Below are 15,837 nucleotides of genomic sequence, written 5' to 3'. Positions count from 1 at the left end.
GCCTTAGGCAGCAGGTGTCTTCCACCAGCCGTCACTTGGCATGTACTACTAGGCCTTATATACTACTACTACTACTGTCTATAACATGAGAGGGCAGTTACCCTGGGTAACCTAGGGAATTCCCATTAGTCAGAGGAGAGAGTGGTGTCACCCGGCCAATCTGCTGGCGCAGATTACCCGGATAACACTGGCCAATCACATCGCGCCCACGTCAGCACACGTCAGCAGGACCCTCTCCCCCGCAAATCCGGTTAACACCCACACCCACACACCGCACCAAATCCATACACCACCCTCTCTCTTTTTTTCCCACTCTCTTTTCCCTCCGTACACCAGCGCCAGAGCCTCCAGCCAGCCAGAACAACCACCAGCCGTTTGGGACTCACACATCGCCATTGTATGTATATATATGGGCAGTAGTTATGGATTATGGATTGTTCAGTGTTTGCAGGCAGTGGTTAGACAGTGTTACCCACTGTTACCTACCGTACTCTGGTAATTAGCATTGGCGTTGCACTAGCAGTAACAATATAGTAATAATAATCACAAAATCCTGGGTGTAAATCGGAATTAGACACTCAAATTCACAAAACAGTGGATACAAGACGCAAGGCAGAACAGTGGCCCCCAGTGAATAAGCAATAGACTAGGCAACAGACAAGGCAACATACAGCACCCCCAGGAATACAGATGTCCCTCGTCGCTATCAAAAACGCAGTCTCGAAACTGGTGTCCAAAAATGACGAAGCTCCATTGCTCTCTAATAATAACAACCACAACAACTCGTATGGCTCCTCTACAGACGTGGAATCGGGCAAAAACACACATGAGGACCATCTAGACTACCCACAACCATCCAATGGGCTCGGTTTCTTCGGAAAAGTCGACCCCAGAGTCATGTCCGATTTGATCATTGGACTTTCCGACGGCTTGACCGTCCCATTCGCATTGACAGCTGGGCTCTCGTCCCTCGGGGACGCCCGTCTCGTCATCACCGGTGGCTTCGCGGAGTTGATTTCAGGCGCAATCTCCATGGGGCTAGGTGGTTACTTGGGTGCCAAGTCCGAATCAGACTACTACAAGTCCGAGGTCTCGCAGGAAAAAAAGAAGTTCTACAGCAACACCCAGCTGATAAACCACGAGATCGAAGACATACTCTTGGAGATGAACCCCAACTTCTCGGAGGACACCGTCATATCGTTCGTCAAGGACATGCAGCGCGATCCGGGGCTCATGGTGGACTTTATCATTAAGTACGGCAAGGGTCTCGACGAGCCCGATGACAACAGGCAGTGGATCAGCGCCGTAACGATTGGTGGTGGGTACTTTGCCGGTGGGTTCGTGCCGCTTGTGCCGTACTTCTTCGTCGACAAGGTGATCACGGGTCTTCTTGTGTCGATAGTGCTGATGACGATCACGCTCTTTTGGTTTGGGTACTTCAAGTCGCAGGTGTCGATGGCCGACTCGACGCTCCAGCGCAAGGTGTTGGAGGGGCTCCAGATGGTGGCTGTTGGTGGGGTAGCAGCGGGCGCCGCGTGGTTCTTCGTGAAGATTATTGAATGAAGCAAAAGCCAAAATGCCGTTTAGGCATTTTGCTTTGCTTTACTTGATATACTCCATTAATCTCAGATAATTGGCCCTAGGCCTGGCCTGGCCCCACACATAACAATAATATATACACACACACACCTCTCTTAATAATCTTCTTCCCCTGTATAATAACTACGTATTTACTACACACCTCTTAATCGTTTTACACTACTTCCCTTCCACCACCGTCTTGAGCGTCTCCACGTCAAACATGTCGCCCCCGTCCTTCAGCACGTTCGCTAGCATCACAAGCGTCTTGTTCGTGAAGTCGGGCGCCTGCCTGAGCTCGTTCATGTCGTCACCGTAACTCTCGAATAGCATGCTCAAGTACTCGTTCTTCAACCCACTTTTATCTTGGCCCTGGCCCTGGGCTTTGCCCTGGAACTTCTCCCGACTCGCATCCAAGTTCCCAGCCATCTTCTGCAAGTCAATGTTCCCCAGATGGATCCCATGCGTCCCTGTCAAGTCGCTCGTCGTTAGCTTCACCTCGCTCAACCTCTCAACCGTATCCTTCGACATCTCTCTTGGCAACTCATCGTCCGACAAAACAACGTCAACGTCCATCTCGGCAACAGACGCCTCAACAGAGGCCTCTACCTGGTCTTGGTCTTGGCCTAGGTCTTGGTTCTGTACCTCCTCCCCGTCTGAGCTCGAACTCGAACTCGACTCACTATCAGACACATCCTGTGTTCTTCTCTTCTTTCTTCTGTTCTTCCTCTTCGCACTCTTCTTGACCGCTATATCGCCCTGTGACATCTTGATGTTCCACCTGTGCAATTGCAAACACCAACACTGAATCACTCAACAACACGGATCCACCAGCCTTATTGCCCAGTCCCATCTCATCTCTTTGCTCATCTCATCTCATCGCATCGCTCGAGCGCTTTTTACCATTGTAATTCGTTTCTTTTCCTTTCCTTTACTATACACAGCGGCCGGGTAACCATTACACACATATATGTCCATACATAACTACACGTCTATACGCTTCATGCTACACTCAGCAGCGGCCAGGCTTCGCCTAGCCTAGCTTCGCTTGGCCCCTACAACAACTTGTCCATCTGGACCAACGCATAGTCCAAAATATAACTGTCTTGCACCAGGTTGTCCACCCTCGCGTAGTGTCTCTCAGCATACGAAATTATAGACTCGACTATCCGCACAAGACCAGGAATCTCGCTGAGCTCTTCGATGTTCTGTCTCAGTAGAATGCACCTGATCATCTTCTGCGCCACAGTGTGCGTTCTCGCATTCGTATTCCAGTCCCTGCATCTCTTCACAAGCATCAGAATCTGGTCCTTGTCCAACTTACCAACAAGCTCATCGATTTCCTTGTTGAATACAATTGAGTCATCACTGGCCTCGGACGAGAAGTTGATCGTCCTTCTAAGCACATTGTACAATCTCATTGGATGGTCTAACGTCATCGCAAGCAAAAACGCATTGGTCCAGTCTCCCTCGGCCAAATAGTTCTGTAACGATTGTTCTTGCTCGATCTTCAACTTCTCTTGCTCCATGTTACGCTCTTGTTCTTCCTCGCTGTTGTCCCTCCAGAACTCAAAGAACCCATCAGCATCGGCTGTCACAAACGACTCTCCATCGTTCATCACCGCTAGAGCCCAGATCCTGTTGTTGTGGGCGTCAAGCGTCTTCACGGCTTCCCCAGTGGACAAATCCCACAGTATCACAAGACCATCCGCACCAGTACTTATCAGCTGCTTGTTCTTGTTGATGAACGAACACCGCTGCACCGCATTCGTGTGTCCTTCCAACGTCTTCACCACCGCATACGTGTCCAAGGACCAGATCTTGATCGTCTTGTCACCGGAACATGTGGCCAAGAGCTTGTCGTACTGGCAGAACGCAACGTCCCACAACCCACGCTTGTGGTTGGCCAAAGTGGCCAAGAACTCACCGTCATCGAGGTTCCACACTTTGCACGTCTTGTCGTAGGATGCTGTAGCGAAAACAGAGTCGTTTGGTGCTATCGAAAGCGCATTGATGTCCTTCTCGTGCGCGCGTCTCGTGTACTCGGAAGTCTTCACAACGATAGGCTCGTCCAATGGCTGATCACCTTCCTCCTCACCCCCTGTGGCTGCTGCCGGCTTGGGAACCCTCCATTTCTTGATCGTTAGGTCGTTCGATGCGGTAAGCACGAACTCGGGCCATTGGCGAGGCATCACATGTGGGAGCCCCACAGCGGTCACGGACCCTACGTGGCCAACAAACTTGGCGTACGGGAAAAACTCTTCCAGGTCGCGGTAGTACTTCCATAGCACCACGGTGTGGTCCTTAGATGCAGTGGCTACCCACATACCGTCGCTGGTAGCATCCAACGAGTTTAACAAGTCCGTGTGTTGCTCGTACATGCTCACCTCGATAGGGAACTCTTCTTGATCTCCTTGTTCTTCTGGGTCTCTCGACAACGGAGTTGGAATGATTCTTAGCGTGGGAGAGTTCGTCGCTAGCGCTAGCTTGTCGAGGTTCGGACCCACAAACCTGATATCGGCAATGGTACCGTGGTTACCGGCGATTTTGCCCTCGACTTCAATGTACTCTGAATTGTCTGAGCTTAAAGCCTCCTCTATATCGATCAAGAACAACGTCTGGTCCGAAAACACTAGGTACTGCTTCGTCCCGTGCAGTATCGGTAGCGTCCCGATGATAAAGAGCTCTTCAATTGGGGCCCTGGTTTGCTTCACCACTTTCCCCGACACGAGCGAAACTAGCTGGTACACAGCACCACCACCAGCACAGTAGAACACTTCCGGCTCGTGCGTGAACCCACAAGACTCCACTTGCTCGTTCACAGGAACAGTCTTGAGCAACTTGCACTTCTTCTGGCTCTTCCCAAACTCGTACAAGTTCACAATATTATCTCTACCACCAGACAACAACTGCACTTTCTCCCCATCACCATCACCAACTGGACGGAAATCTAGCCCTCTCACAGCAGTAGTATGCTCCTGAACAGTAAACTGGCACGCACGCTTCACCAAGTCCCACACCTTCACCATACCGTTCGTATCACCAGATCCAAGCTTCCACGTCTCGCTGTTCAACTCTCCATAAAACTTCACACTGGAAATCGTCGCGCCGTGTCCCTTCAAAGAATGCGTCACAAACCCCTTCTCAATATCAACCACACTCACACTACCATCAGTACCACCTAGCGCTAGAAGCGTCGACGTCTCATCGCATGCCATCACATAAACGGGCGACGAAACCTTCATAGACCTAATTACTCTTTCCTCTTTCAACGAATACACTCTCAACAATTGCGCTTGCGAAACAAAACACAAGTACTCTCCATCCGGCGTCAATTGCAACGCTGTGATATCTTGCTCATCGTCCGTCTCGATAGAGTGCAAAATCCTCCGGGGCTCTTGCAAGCTCACAATATTGATTTTGTCCACCACTGGTGTCGCTAGCAGCTTTCCATCCTCGCTAACAGACGCTATAGCACCACTGCTAGCGTAAAATGGCTCCAACTTCGTGGATGCATATGTAGTACGCAAGTCCATATTGTCTATACCTTATTCTGATGGACTCTTGAGCACCTATATCGCTTGTATATAGCACTCTTTTGCCTTGTTCTTTTGCTATGCGATGCGATGCGATGAGATGCGATGAGCATGAAACTTTTTTTTTTTTATGTCAATGGAAGAGGAGGAAAAAAAAGAAAGCAAAATCAAGGCTCGAGAGAGTTATAGTTATACAGAGATGAAGTAACTGAGGTGTGAGGTTAGTCATAAACCCTAGGCTACTCAATGGTACCTTGTATATGATTATGCGTTTCTTTGGAAAAAAAAATATTATACTGATATTTATATGGGATTTATATTTATATTTATATGGGTTGGGTTAATTTATTACCTGTGACAAAAAGAGAACAAAGTAAAATCCTAAGTCAACTTTGGCAGTTCAGCTGATCCACCAATGATTTCTTCTAAATCTGCTAGTGCTGTTTCGCTAAAGAGCCCGTTTTTAGTGACTCTCATGTTTTCAGCAGCAGCCTCAGCAATACTGTTTCTTCTTCTCCAAGCAGCAATGTTACTCATTTGCTTGTCGTCGAAATCCAGTTCATCTATAGGAGCCGCAAGAGAGACGAGCAGATCAGCATCTTCGCTTCCCAGCAGGTCGATATCACCGTCGAGATCGCCATGGTGGGTCAACATTAGTTCCTCGTCGGACTTGAGCAATTCGTCAATGTCTTCCATTCCAAGACCCTTTACGGAATTCTTCCGTGGAGGAAGCGCGAGGTCGAGGTCGAGGTGGTGGTGGTTGTGTGGAGTATTGGTAGTATCCGTCATGATGCTAGACCCTGGACTAGCCAGGGAATTCGCTGCGATGTTAGCAGTAGTATCAGTAGTGCCAGCAGTAGTGCCAGCAGTAGTATTGCCAGACGTTTGCTCGAGTTTTACGTCCGCTTCGTCTTCAGTTGCACTTAGCAACTTTTGTTTCTCAAGCCTTTGTCTTTCCCGTTTCATCTTCAGCAGCTTCTTCTTCTTCTTGAGTTTCCTGCGCTTTTCGTCCTTCTTGCGCTGGTACTCCTTCATCTTGTCGATCTTTCTTCTTGTCCGCTCGCTGCCCACATAGCCGATAGGGAACTTTCTGGCAGAGAAAACGGGGAGCATGTACTCGTCCTCCTGGTGTTCAACACTCACACCCTTGTTTCTAAATGCAGAGAGCGGGACAGAGGGTTTGTGGTACCATGTAGAAATATCCTTACCCTTCAACGTGGACTCGCCTTCGTCGTCGTCGTCGTCTTCGAGTTCACTCATGTTGAGTAACTCGTTTAGAGTAAGTTCCTCTTTCTCTCCTGCAGAACCCGAACCTGGGCCGATACCAAGACCCCCGCCGTTTGGCGATGATACATCTTCCATATCTGTTCCTCCTGCTCCTGCGCTTCTAGGATCCACGATTTGTTGAAGTTGCTGAATCGCAGGGTACAAAGACTTCGTCGAAAGACCGTCAATGATACTAAAGGGCTTGTTATCCGTTTTCCAAGTGCCAAGCTTGGGTGGTTTCAAACCAACAACGTTCGCACTGACAACTTCCTTGGCCTTTGTACCAATCTTTCTCCTTGTGTTTGGGGGAGGCAATGTCTCGTCTTCGTCTGTAGACTCGTCATCAACGTATATCACGGCCTCTACATGGTCATCCGGTGTTTCTGGATAGCTCTTGCTGTCCATACCATCTTCGTCCGAGAGGGAATCGTAGTGGAAGTAGAATCCATCTGGGTCAAGGTCATCGATATCGATGAACACGTTGGTGACGCTAATGTCATCGTCATAATCGTCATCGTCGTCATAATCATCGATATCAACGTCGTCGTCGTCGTCGTCATCTTCATCATCACCATCCAGATCACTCCGATCCAAATCCGATTTCCCGTTCCCGTTCCCCTTGGCGTTGCCGTGAAGACGTTTTTTCAACTTCTTTGAACCATCTTCATCGTCAGCACCGCTAACACTGTGATCATCATCATCATCTTCCTCATCCGTAGGCATGTGGGCAATATCCAACAAAATATCCTCGTACTCATCGTCACCAGACGAAAGATCCTTGTCAGAAACGGCTACTGTACTGAGACGACGCAAGGGAGACTCCAGATCATTCAGGATCCGAGGTCTTCTCTCATCATCGCTTTGGAAGAACAATCCAAACACGTATTCGTCATCGGCCAGATCTGGTGTCGCAGAGTGTTCACGTTTAGATCGCTTACTCTTCATTCTTCTCTTGAGCCGTTCTTGTCTTTCCCGCTGTCTCATCTGTCTACGCTCCTCTCTCTTACGTTTCTCCTCGCTCAACACTAGAGGAAGCGAGGTGCTTAACGTTAGAGGCTGGTCGCTCCCGTCGTAATAGTACAGGTTGGAAAACTTTGGATCTTCGTAAAATGGCATGTCGAAATCGCTCATGATGGCATCTTCGTCATCGTCTTCATCGTAGTCCAAGTCCTCGTTATTCTTATCATTGTCCTTGTTGTCCTTATCATGATCGTCCTGAGACTCGTAGAAGGAAGATTGTCCGTCGTGTTCCAACTGTTTCACCATATTCTGTTCTTCCGCATCCAGTATAGCCATATCGTCATCTCCAGTCTCGATCCCGGGGTCCATGCCCGTTATGCTTTCGTTGTTATCCTCATCGATGGTTTTGAAGTATGCTTCTTGGTCAATATTGTAGTCTGATTCTTCGCTATCCGAGAAGTTTGGCACGGCCAATCTATCAACATTTGGTTTACCTGAATCCACTGTTGCTAATTGATCTTCCTCCTTGACTTCCTCGCCTAGATCTTCTACTACCTCGTTGGAAACCGTAGCCGCATCGCCAAACTTGATACCGTCGTCTCCTTTGAAGTTGAAGTCTAGTTCTGGAGCGTCTGATAGTTCTGAGCTCGACACATCTGAGTCATGACCACGACCATGACCATGGCCATGGCCATGGTCACGATCAGAATCCGAATCCGAATTAGAATTGGAATGGGAATTCGAACCTGAATCTGAATCTGAGTCCGAATGAGAACCCATCTTCACCCCGGAGTACTCGCTTCTTATACCACCAACGGTTTTCCCCGAAATATCAGCAGGAGTCTTGCCCCTCTTCAAGGCATGCAGTTGCTTCATAGCATTTTTCTTACGTTCCGCAGTAAGTCTGACAAAATCAATGTCATCGTCCGAGCTGGTCATCGAGCCATCGCTATCATCATCGTCATCATCGTCGTCATCATCGTCGTCGTCATCATCATCGTCCTCCTCCTCCAAGTCCTCAATTTCCTCAGACCCAGACTGAACCTCAGACACCTCCGAATCAGACGCAATCGCAGATTCCTCGCGACCATTCGATATCAGCTTCCCATTCTTACCCACAGAATTAGAATACTGCCTCTTCACCTTCGATGCCCCTTTCCTATTCTTGAAAACAGCACTCTTCTTCCCCATATCCTGAGGAATATCACTCAGCGACGAATCACTAGAATATATAAGACTGAATCGTCTCGGTCTACCGCTCAGATTAGGTGGCTTCTCCCCAGAAACTCCCATCTTACTCTGAAGCGCTTTCAACGTAGTTGGCTTCTTCCCTGCTGCTAGCTTTCTCGGGCTCTTCCCTGACATCTTATCTTGTGTATCAAATACCAACTCTATCTTACCAAATTAGCTCTAGATTTCACTTGGTTTCACCTTCACCTTCTTTCTTATACCAACTATTCTTGTATAATTCCTGTACTAATTCCTGTACTATTCCTGTTTTCTTCCTCTTTCCAATCCTATTCGCCTACCGAATTTCCTCTTATACCCTAATACTGAACTTTCTCTCCAATTTAAGCACCTTTTCACTCCTGTAATACCTATGAATTCCCCAAGAATTCCCTTCGTTCTTCCTCCTCTAACCTTCAGTCCTAATCATGATTCCTATATTATTATTATCTATTATATTTATTTATGGTTTTTTTTTTATTTGAGATGAGCTTCAATTTTTTTTTTTTTTTTTTCTTCTTTTTCCTGACAAAATTGCTTTTTTTTGGTTGGGGCTTGAATGTGGTGGAGACCGGGTAACCGCGGCCCTGGTGTCCGGCTGTGACTTTTTCTGCGCGCCAGCTTAAGTTTTTCCGGTTTATTTACGTATTTTATTTATTTATTTTATTTTTATTTTATTTTCTGGCGCCAGCGCCGTGGTGGTGGGGTTATACCGAATGCGGTAATGTGGCGACAAACGTGATTATATAAGCGGTTTTGTCGCTGACTCTCTGGTATTCGTCATGAAGATGGTTTCAACCAAGAGAATGCCACTGGCATTGCCATTGGCATTGCCATTGGCACTGGCAGAACTTTCACCTGCCCGCTGGCAGAACTGGTACAGCTGCGGGTTGACGCCCTCGACTTTCTCGACGATGCTGCGCAAGACTGCAGGGACCTCCAGCAAGACGTCGAACCTTTTGAATAGGACCAAGGGCCCGAATTGCTCGTAGTCACCGTTCGGCAATGGGATCCTGATGACGTTCGGGTACATGATGTTTGTCTCGGGGTCGAGTATTTTGTTTGCGTGTTCGACATGGTTGTGGCTTTTTGCGGTGCCGCAGTAGACTCGTAGCTGTGAGGCAGTCTTGTCTGTGTCTGAGGTTATTGTTACGGTTTGCTCTCCATATTCCTTTGGAGTAGTGAATTCCATGCATAGGATGCAGCGTTTTGCGGAAAGGAATGCGGCGAAGTTCCAGGCCTTGGCTGCGTTGTTGGGCTTGAGGCCCTGCATGGCGGAAATGATGACCATTGGGACGTCGAGCAACTCGATTCGCTGGGACCCGACCGAGATGTATCCGGATCCAGTGCAGTTGGGAGCGAACGCATGGCGCACGCAGCGGTCGATGTTGGGGCTTCCGTCGATTGGCGTGGACGAGTAGAAGCTTCTGCCATCGGGTTTCACTTTGAAGCCCTTTCCGATCTTGACTTCGAAGTGGATTTCGATGTCGTCCACCTGGCCCTCGACGCCCAGGTATCCGATGCAGTTGTTTTCGTGGTCCTGATTTTGGGTCTGGGTCTGGGTTTGGTCCCCGTTTTTCTGTTTCAACACGCTTCGTATGTCCTTGTTGCTCACCTCCATCGGCTGGAAAATGGACGGCTTCTTTAGCTTGACGTTCCTGCACACCTCGAGATGCTGTTGGTCCCCCTTGTCGACGTTGAATAGCTTGATGTTCAACTCGAACGATTTGTGGAACCCTCCCAACACAACGCTATTCGACATCTGGATGAGCCCGCAGTACCCGGTCCTGCTGTCGCAGAAATATAGCGATTGCGTCTCTATCTTGGTCGCTGTCCCACGCTTCATTATCATCGAGCTCGCCTCCAATATTCCCACTCTCGTGAGCGTGCGTCCTAACGCATGGTCTTCAGCTGCATCGTCCACTTTCGGACATGTTTTCCACCCGAACTCTTTAACATCACAAATCTCTTCGTAAATCTCCTCCGTTTCAGGCACGCTTCCTACCGGCTTGAAATATCCCATACCTGCGCTGCCACTTGCTGTGTGTTATTTACCTATTTATTTAGTACCTTTGTCCCTGCCCTTGCCCTTGCCTTTGCCAGCTCATCCACTCTACTAATATACCCTCTGTTCCTGCCGTTGTTATACAATATACAATATACAAACCGGGCGACGACGATCTTTCAGCTCATTTTTGTATACTCCGTAGCCCACTGCACATACATACATTCATCCGTCATGTCATACCATGCCAAGCCAAGCCAAACACATACTGCGCCAAATTTTTGGCCACAATACAGGTGTCATATCATATCGTATCGTATCAAATAAACTAACTATACAATTAATTAATCTACTACTACTGCTGCTACACGATTTATTACGCAGCTACGTTGGATTAAAGGTTTCGTTTGTGATTAATTGAGTTGGGCCAATACTATACTGACCACTGGAAGCCAGGACTCAGCCCAGCCCAGCAGAGCAGAGCACACCCATATACCGTATCGCAGTAAAAACGTTAGTTTGCGCCTTTAATCATAAAATTGCTTTTAGCCCTTTCTTTTTGTGACGGTTATAGTTGGGAATTCCAATTCACAGCAGAATTCCCAGCAGAATGCCCAGCCGTGTCTCCACCCCCATCACAACGGACCATCCGGAGTTGTTTCGGCGGTGCAACAAAATGGCAACAATGTGTGGTGAGACCATGAATGAATGAATGGATGGGATGGGAATGTACGTATATGTATGTAATCGTAATAACTAGTAAAACCAAAAGGAAAGAAGTACAAAAAAAAAAAAAAAAAAAAAAAACCACGCAGCAGCAGCAGCAGGCATCGACCATATCAGGACATAAATGCATAAACGATTATGGTGATGATGATTGTGATGATGATTAAGATGATGAATAAGCATTCAATCAAACATCCCATCCCTTTAGAATGCGAGGGAGGATGTTCCATAATTATGGACAGCAATTTGAGCTGATTGTCATGCATGCAATATTATATATACACACACATATATTCTCTCCTTCCTTATCTATAGCTTTCAGTTTATACGTGAGTGTTTTCTTTCGTACTTGAAGCTGGGATCGCATCCCAAGGGTCCGGCCATTTCAAACAGGTATTCGCACTTTGTTGGTTCCGAAACTGACTCGATTGAGAATTGTGGTGCACATCTCATTCTGATTTTGGCCGACCTTAATGGACCGTTCCAACACCTGTCCCCGCCTCTATAATCTAACCTTAAACCGGTGTCCAAATCCGGAAGGTTTCCTAGCAGTATGTCTTGTTTGCCAATTTCCTCGGTGTCGCTGTACAAGTACTTGCCAACTTCAGTGTCTGGGTATCTGTATTGCAAACCTTGTAGATAAGTTTCGTATTTGGTGGAATCGTCGATAGCGAAGCCTTTGAAATGGCCCACTGTAACTTCCTTGCCCTTGGGCTTGTCCTCGATCTGGATGATGGCGCCTCCGTTTTCCTTGGAGAAGCACAACTTGTATATGTACGAGTTCAACTTGCTGTCGACGCAGAAATCGTTGAGGTTATTGAGCAAAGTGTCTACTTGTTGGTGAAGAACTCTGTGTTTCAAGTCGGCGTCGTCCAATTCGGCAGCAGCAGCTGCAGCAGCCCGTTCCTTCAACTCCCGGATTTGTTTCTCAGTCTTTCTCAACTTTTGTCTCAACTTCACCTCTTGCTCCTTCATCACTTTGATTTGAGACCTGTACGATTGTGGAGAGTTCGAGAACGCTTGTATTCTGTTGAGCGCTCCTTTCACCAGACGCATCACGCCCCATTTCGAATCATCTTCCGGAGTGTAATCAACACGAGTGACTTTGGGGGCCTCTCTCTCGATGAACTTGAGCAAGTTCGAGAAGGTCTCGTCAAATTCCTCTGGGAAATCAACTCTATATATCGAATCCCCGTACTTGGACATGAACGACATGTAGCTGTCTGTGAACGCCTTCACGGCAGCATCCTGGAAATTGATATCGTGGTTGTTGATAATGTCTTCGGCAATCTCCTGGAACTGCTTGATGCCGTCGATGGTCTGGTCCATCGTTTCCAACTTGACGGTTATTATGGCTTTGATGAAGTTCGATTTGGCCACGATGATATCCGCTGGATACTTGCTCTTCCCCTCAAAGAGGAACAAAGGCAACTCGTCGATCAAGTAGTCGTTGATCTGGTCTCGTTGCGTAGCGTCAAGAGACCCGTCAGGCTGGAACGTTTTATCAAAAGACCTTTCTAACTCAACAAACCGTCTCATGTTCCTTGCAACCACTTTGTCCTTCACCTTACGGTTGTAAGTCTCGTACAACTCGTTCAAGATGTATCTCAACTCGTTGAATGCATTGGACAATGTCCGGACGTGCGTGAATACCGTCGTGATAGACTCGGTAATGAGAGCGATGCCCATATTCTCGTATTCAAACAACTGCGGCGACTGTTCAGCTAGCTTCTTCTTGTAAGCATCCTGTAGACCCTCAATCGCCTCTCCTGTCCGTTCCAAAGCTTCACTAACATCCCGACCATACTTCTGCATCCTGGCCAACTCTATATAAACATTTTCCTCACCTTGGTTCGTCGCTTTATTATGCCCGAACTTTTTAGCCTTTCCTTGAAGCTTTTCCAACGCAGAAACACCAGCCCGCCAGTTAGCAAGCTCCTTCTCCACTATACCATCAAACTCCACCTTCAACTCAGAACAACTCTTCCCACGAACTAAACTACCTTGCTTCTCCACTGGCCATTCCTCATCAGAGCAATCGCAACAATCGCACACCCCATCGTCAACCTTGTAGTTCGCTATTCTTCTTGGTATAAACCCTTCATTCTCGCAATAGAAAAGCGTCTTCGAATCAACACATGCATTCGTACCCGGTTCATCAGATCCATCCGGACAATCACAAACATTGTCATTGATCTTACTGTAGTCTATCACAATCGAACTGTCGTTTAAGCATGCCCATTTGGTCGGATCATCTTTCAAAGGGGCATATAACGCTTCTTTATCCGGAGAAACTCCTCTAATAGACCCGGAAGCACAAACCACACACGCTAGAAATGCAATTGGAAATAACATTACACGGTGCTCGACTCACTCTAGTTCCTTTACTCGCTCTGCTTCTGCTTCTGTCACCTTTTCTTTCTTCCGATGCCATATAATAAGCTTATAAGAAGATGCAATGTGGCCTTCTAATTATATATATATTGTAAATGCTTTTAATGATGCAAGTCCGAACAATAAATATCACAAAGAAAAAATACAGCAGACACACACCAAGCTGTCCCAGGGTGTAATCAAACCCACTCAGTTCATACATATATACGAGGCTTCTATTAGATACGATTATATCTCATCTTAAAGCGAGTTACGGTCCTTATTTCATTCGAGCAAGTCACATGACAGTCATGTGATCTTGTAATTACCCAATTTGTTAAAATAGTAAACATATAACATTCCTTGATTCTTTAAACTAAGCATGCATTGACAACGACTACAAAGAGCAAAAGGTGATGACTATATAAGTTTAAAGGGTACTAGAGGCCAAGAAGAATAGTATTGAGAGTGTGTGCGATAGTTCCCATTGATTGTGGGTTTTCTGGTGTTTTTTTTGTTAAGGTAAATTCGGTGAAGATTGGTGGTATTAAATGAGTAGCCATTTCGAGATAGAGGGATTTGAGGTTAGGTCTTTGGATGGACTACCTTTGGATATTCTTCTTAGGATTCTTGGACAGCTCGAATTTAGTGATTTAAAGAATGTTTCTGAGACGTGCTGGACGCTTCGGCTTGTAGCGAATGAGACGCTCATGTACCATAGTGTATTACAGAACCTACGGACAAGGCATTTGTGGACGAAAAGGTATTTCTTTGATACGCTTCGGATGCTTCGCCGACAGCAGCCCGGGTTTGATTTTAGGTCGTTGAGCGATACTACTATTATACAGTCTCTACGGTATTTGCAAGTTGGAGTGAGGAAAGTGTCTGGGAACTTCATGAGGCTTTTGGAAGCGGACAGCCAGAGAGTTGATGATGATGATGATGATGAGAGGGAGAGCAGTAATGGTAACTGCCGAACTAAATATATTGAATATGATGATATTGAAGATTACGATTATGATGAGAGGATACCAGACAATTCGGATTGTTATTCGAGCAGTATATCTGATTTCGAGGAGGATGACAACAATGAAGAAGAAGAAGAAGAAGAGGAGGAAGATATCTCAAGTTTGATCGAAATCGAGAGCGACAATGATGATATTGAAGATAAAATATGTGCAGTAAATGATACTCCTTGTAAAAAGGGCGTCATTGCTAGCAAGCCAGTGAAGATAGACAAAGAAGGTCTGAAATACCTTCGTATTTTGCAAGGTTTCCACAAAGTCAGCGCTGTTCAAGCGAAAAGTAAGCAAACTGTAGAAAAGGGTACCTCTACACCAACGAAATACGGAATGCTTATAGATGACGTCGAGTTTACTCCGCTCAGCACGATAAATTCACTGCTGAAAAGAATAGACTCGAGCGCAGACTCACACCACGTGCATATAAACTCTCCAGACTCGTTTGGAGTATCCCATTCGAGATCAGGCAGCAGCTCAGTGTTCTCGGATAGCGTACCGAAACTGACAGATAACCTGTGGTCGAAAATATACGAGCTGGAGCATCAATCTTTTTCAAGTTCAGATTCGGACTCTTCTTCATCAACGGAATTTATTAGGAAATTACAATCTTCGAAAAAGGTCAAAGACAAAGCTGTGCTATTTGAGAGACTTCTAGCCAAAAATAAAGACAAGAATGCATCCTATATCGGCAATACTGGCGTTCCTGCTTCTTGCTCGTCTTCTACTAAACTGAAAAAGCCCCATGTCAGGAAAATTTCAGACAATTATATGGAGGCTGTTAGGAGAAGCGCCTCCCCAGTGGACTTATTAAATGAATCATCTCCTGATGGAAGTGGCGCATTTATTAATGGCACTGGCCGTGGAAGGCCTACGAAACACTCCAAAACGCACCACAGAAGGAAACTCAAAGCTTCAGTCATGGATGGAAATCGGATCTGTTATGAAAAAATATGAAGACTTTTCTTTAGGAAAAAAAAAAAATCGAGGGGTATCAAAGGACCCTTAGCTCCCCGAATAATGCGTGAGCGCTTACGGACAATCAACACAAGCGCACGAAGGACTATTTAGAACCTAAGTTCACACATTTATTAGCAAGTAACATTATTATTATTATTATTACTATTATACATAAACTTACCCTGCC

General features: G+C 46.6%; 7 protein-coding genes across 7 annotated transcripts; 2 read left to right on the top strand and 5 right to left on the bottom strand.

The window, feature by feature from the left end:
- Positions 1 to 690: 690 nt before the first annotated feature.
- On the top strand, positions 691 to 1,563 carry CCC1 (Ccc1p; the record flags this gene model as incomplete). The annotated part of the gene is made up of 1 exon (XM_022822669.1): positions 691 to 1,563. The coding sequence occupies one exon, from the start codon at positions 691 to 693 to the stop codon at positions 1,561 to 1,563; it is 873 nt and encodes a 290-aa protein (XP_022674467.1).
- A 195-nt stretch (positions 1,564 to 1,758) lies between these two features.
- RSA3 (Rsa3p) lies at positions 1,759 to 2,346 on the bottom strand (the record flags this gene model as incomplete). The annotated part of the gene is made up of 1 exon (XM_022822668.1): positions 1,759 to 2,346. The coding sequence occupies one exon, from the start codon at positions 2,344 to 2,346 to the stop codon at positions 1,759 to 1,761; it is 588 nt and encodes a 195-aa protein (XP_022674466.1).
- A 287-nt stretch (positions 2,347 to 2,633) lies between these two features.
- UTP13 (U3 snoRNA-associated protein UTP13) lies at positions 2,634 to 5,114 on the bottom strand (the record flags this gene model as incomplete). The annotated part of the gene is made up of 1 exon (XM_022822667.1): positions 2,634 to 5,114. One exon carries the CDS (start codon positions 5,112 to 5,114, stop codon positions 2,634 to 2,636), a length of 2,481 nt encoding a protein of 826 aa, XP_022674465.1.
- Positions 5,115 to 5,495: 381 nt separating this feature from the next.
- IFH1 lies at positions 5,496 to 8,705 on the bottom strand (the record flags this gene model as incomplete). The annotated part of the gene is made up of 1 exon (XM_022822666.1): positions 5,496 to 8,705. The coding sequence occupies one exon, from the start codon at positions 8,703 to 8,705 to the stop codon at positions 5,496 to 5,498; it is 3,210 nt and encodes a 1,069-aa protein (XP_022674464.1).
- A 604-nt stretch (positions 8,706 to 9,309) lies between these two features.
- On the bottom strand, positions 9,310 to 10,590 carry KLMA_20124 (uncharacterized protein; the record flags this gene model as incomplete). Its single annotated transcript, XM_022822665.1, has 1 exon — positions 9,310 to 10,590. The coding sequence occupies one exon, from the start codon at positions 10,588 to 10,590 to the stop codon at positions 9,310 to 9,312; it is 1,281 nt and encodes a 426-aa protein (XP_022674463.1).
- Positions 10,591 to 11,616: 1,026 nt separating this feature from the next.
- On the bottom strand, positions 11,617 to 13,653 carry GTB1 (Gtb1p; the record flags this gene model as incomplete). Its single annotated transcript, XM_022822664.1, has 1 exon — positions 11,617 to 13,653. One exon carries the CDS (start codon positions 13,651 to 13,653, stop codon positions 11,617 to 11,619), a length of 2,037 nt encoding a protein of 678 aa, XP_022674462.1.
- Positions 13,654 to 14,222: 569 nt separating this feature from the next.
- Positions 14,223 to 15,647, top strand: MFB1 (Mfb1p; the record flags this gene model as incomplete). Its single annotated transcript, XM_022822663.1, has 1 exon — positions 14,223 to 15,647. One exon carries the CDS (start codon positions 14,223 to 14,225, stop codon positions 15,645 to 15,647), a length of 1,425 nt encoding a protein of 474 aa, XP_022674461.1.
- Positions 15,648 to 15,837: the final 190 nt, after the last annotated feature.

The sequence above is a fragment of the Kluyveromyces marxianus genome, chromosome 2, assembly GCF_001417885.1.
Source record: "Kluyveromyces marxianus DMKU3-1042 DNA, complete genome, chromosome 2".
In the NCBI taxonomy this organism is placed as follows: Eukaryota; Fungi; Ascomycota; class Saccharomycetes; order Saccharomycetales; family Saccharomycetaceae; genus Kluyveromyces; species Kluyveromyces marxianus.
The sequence above is the reverse complement of the archived record's forward strand: the minus strand, read 5'-3'. Positions and strand labels throughout refer to the sequence as shown.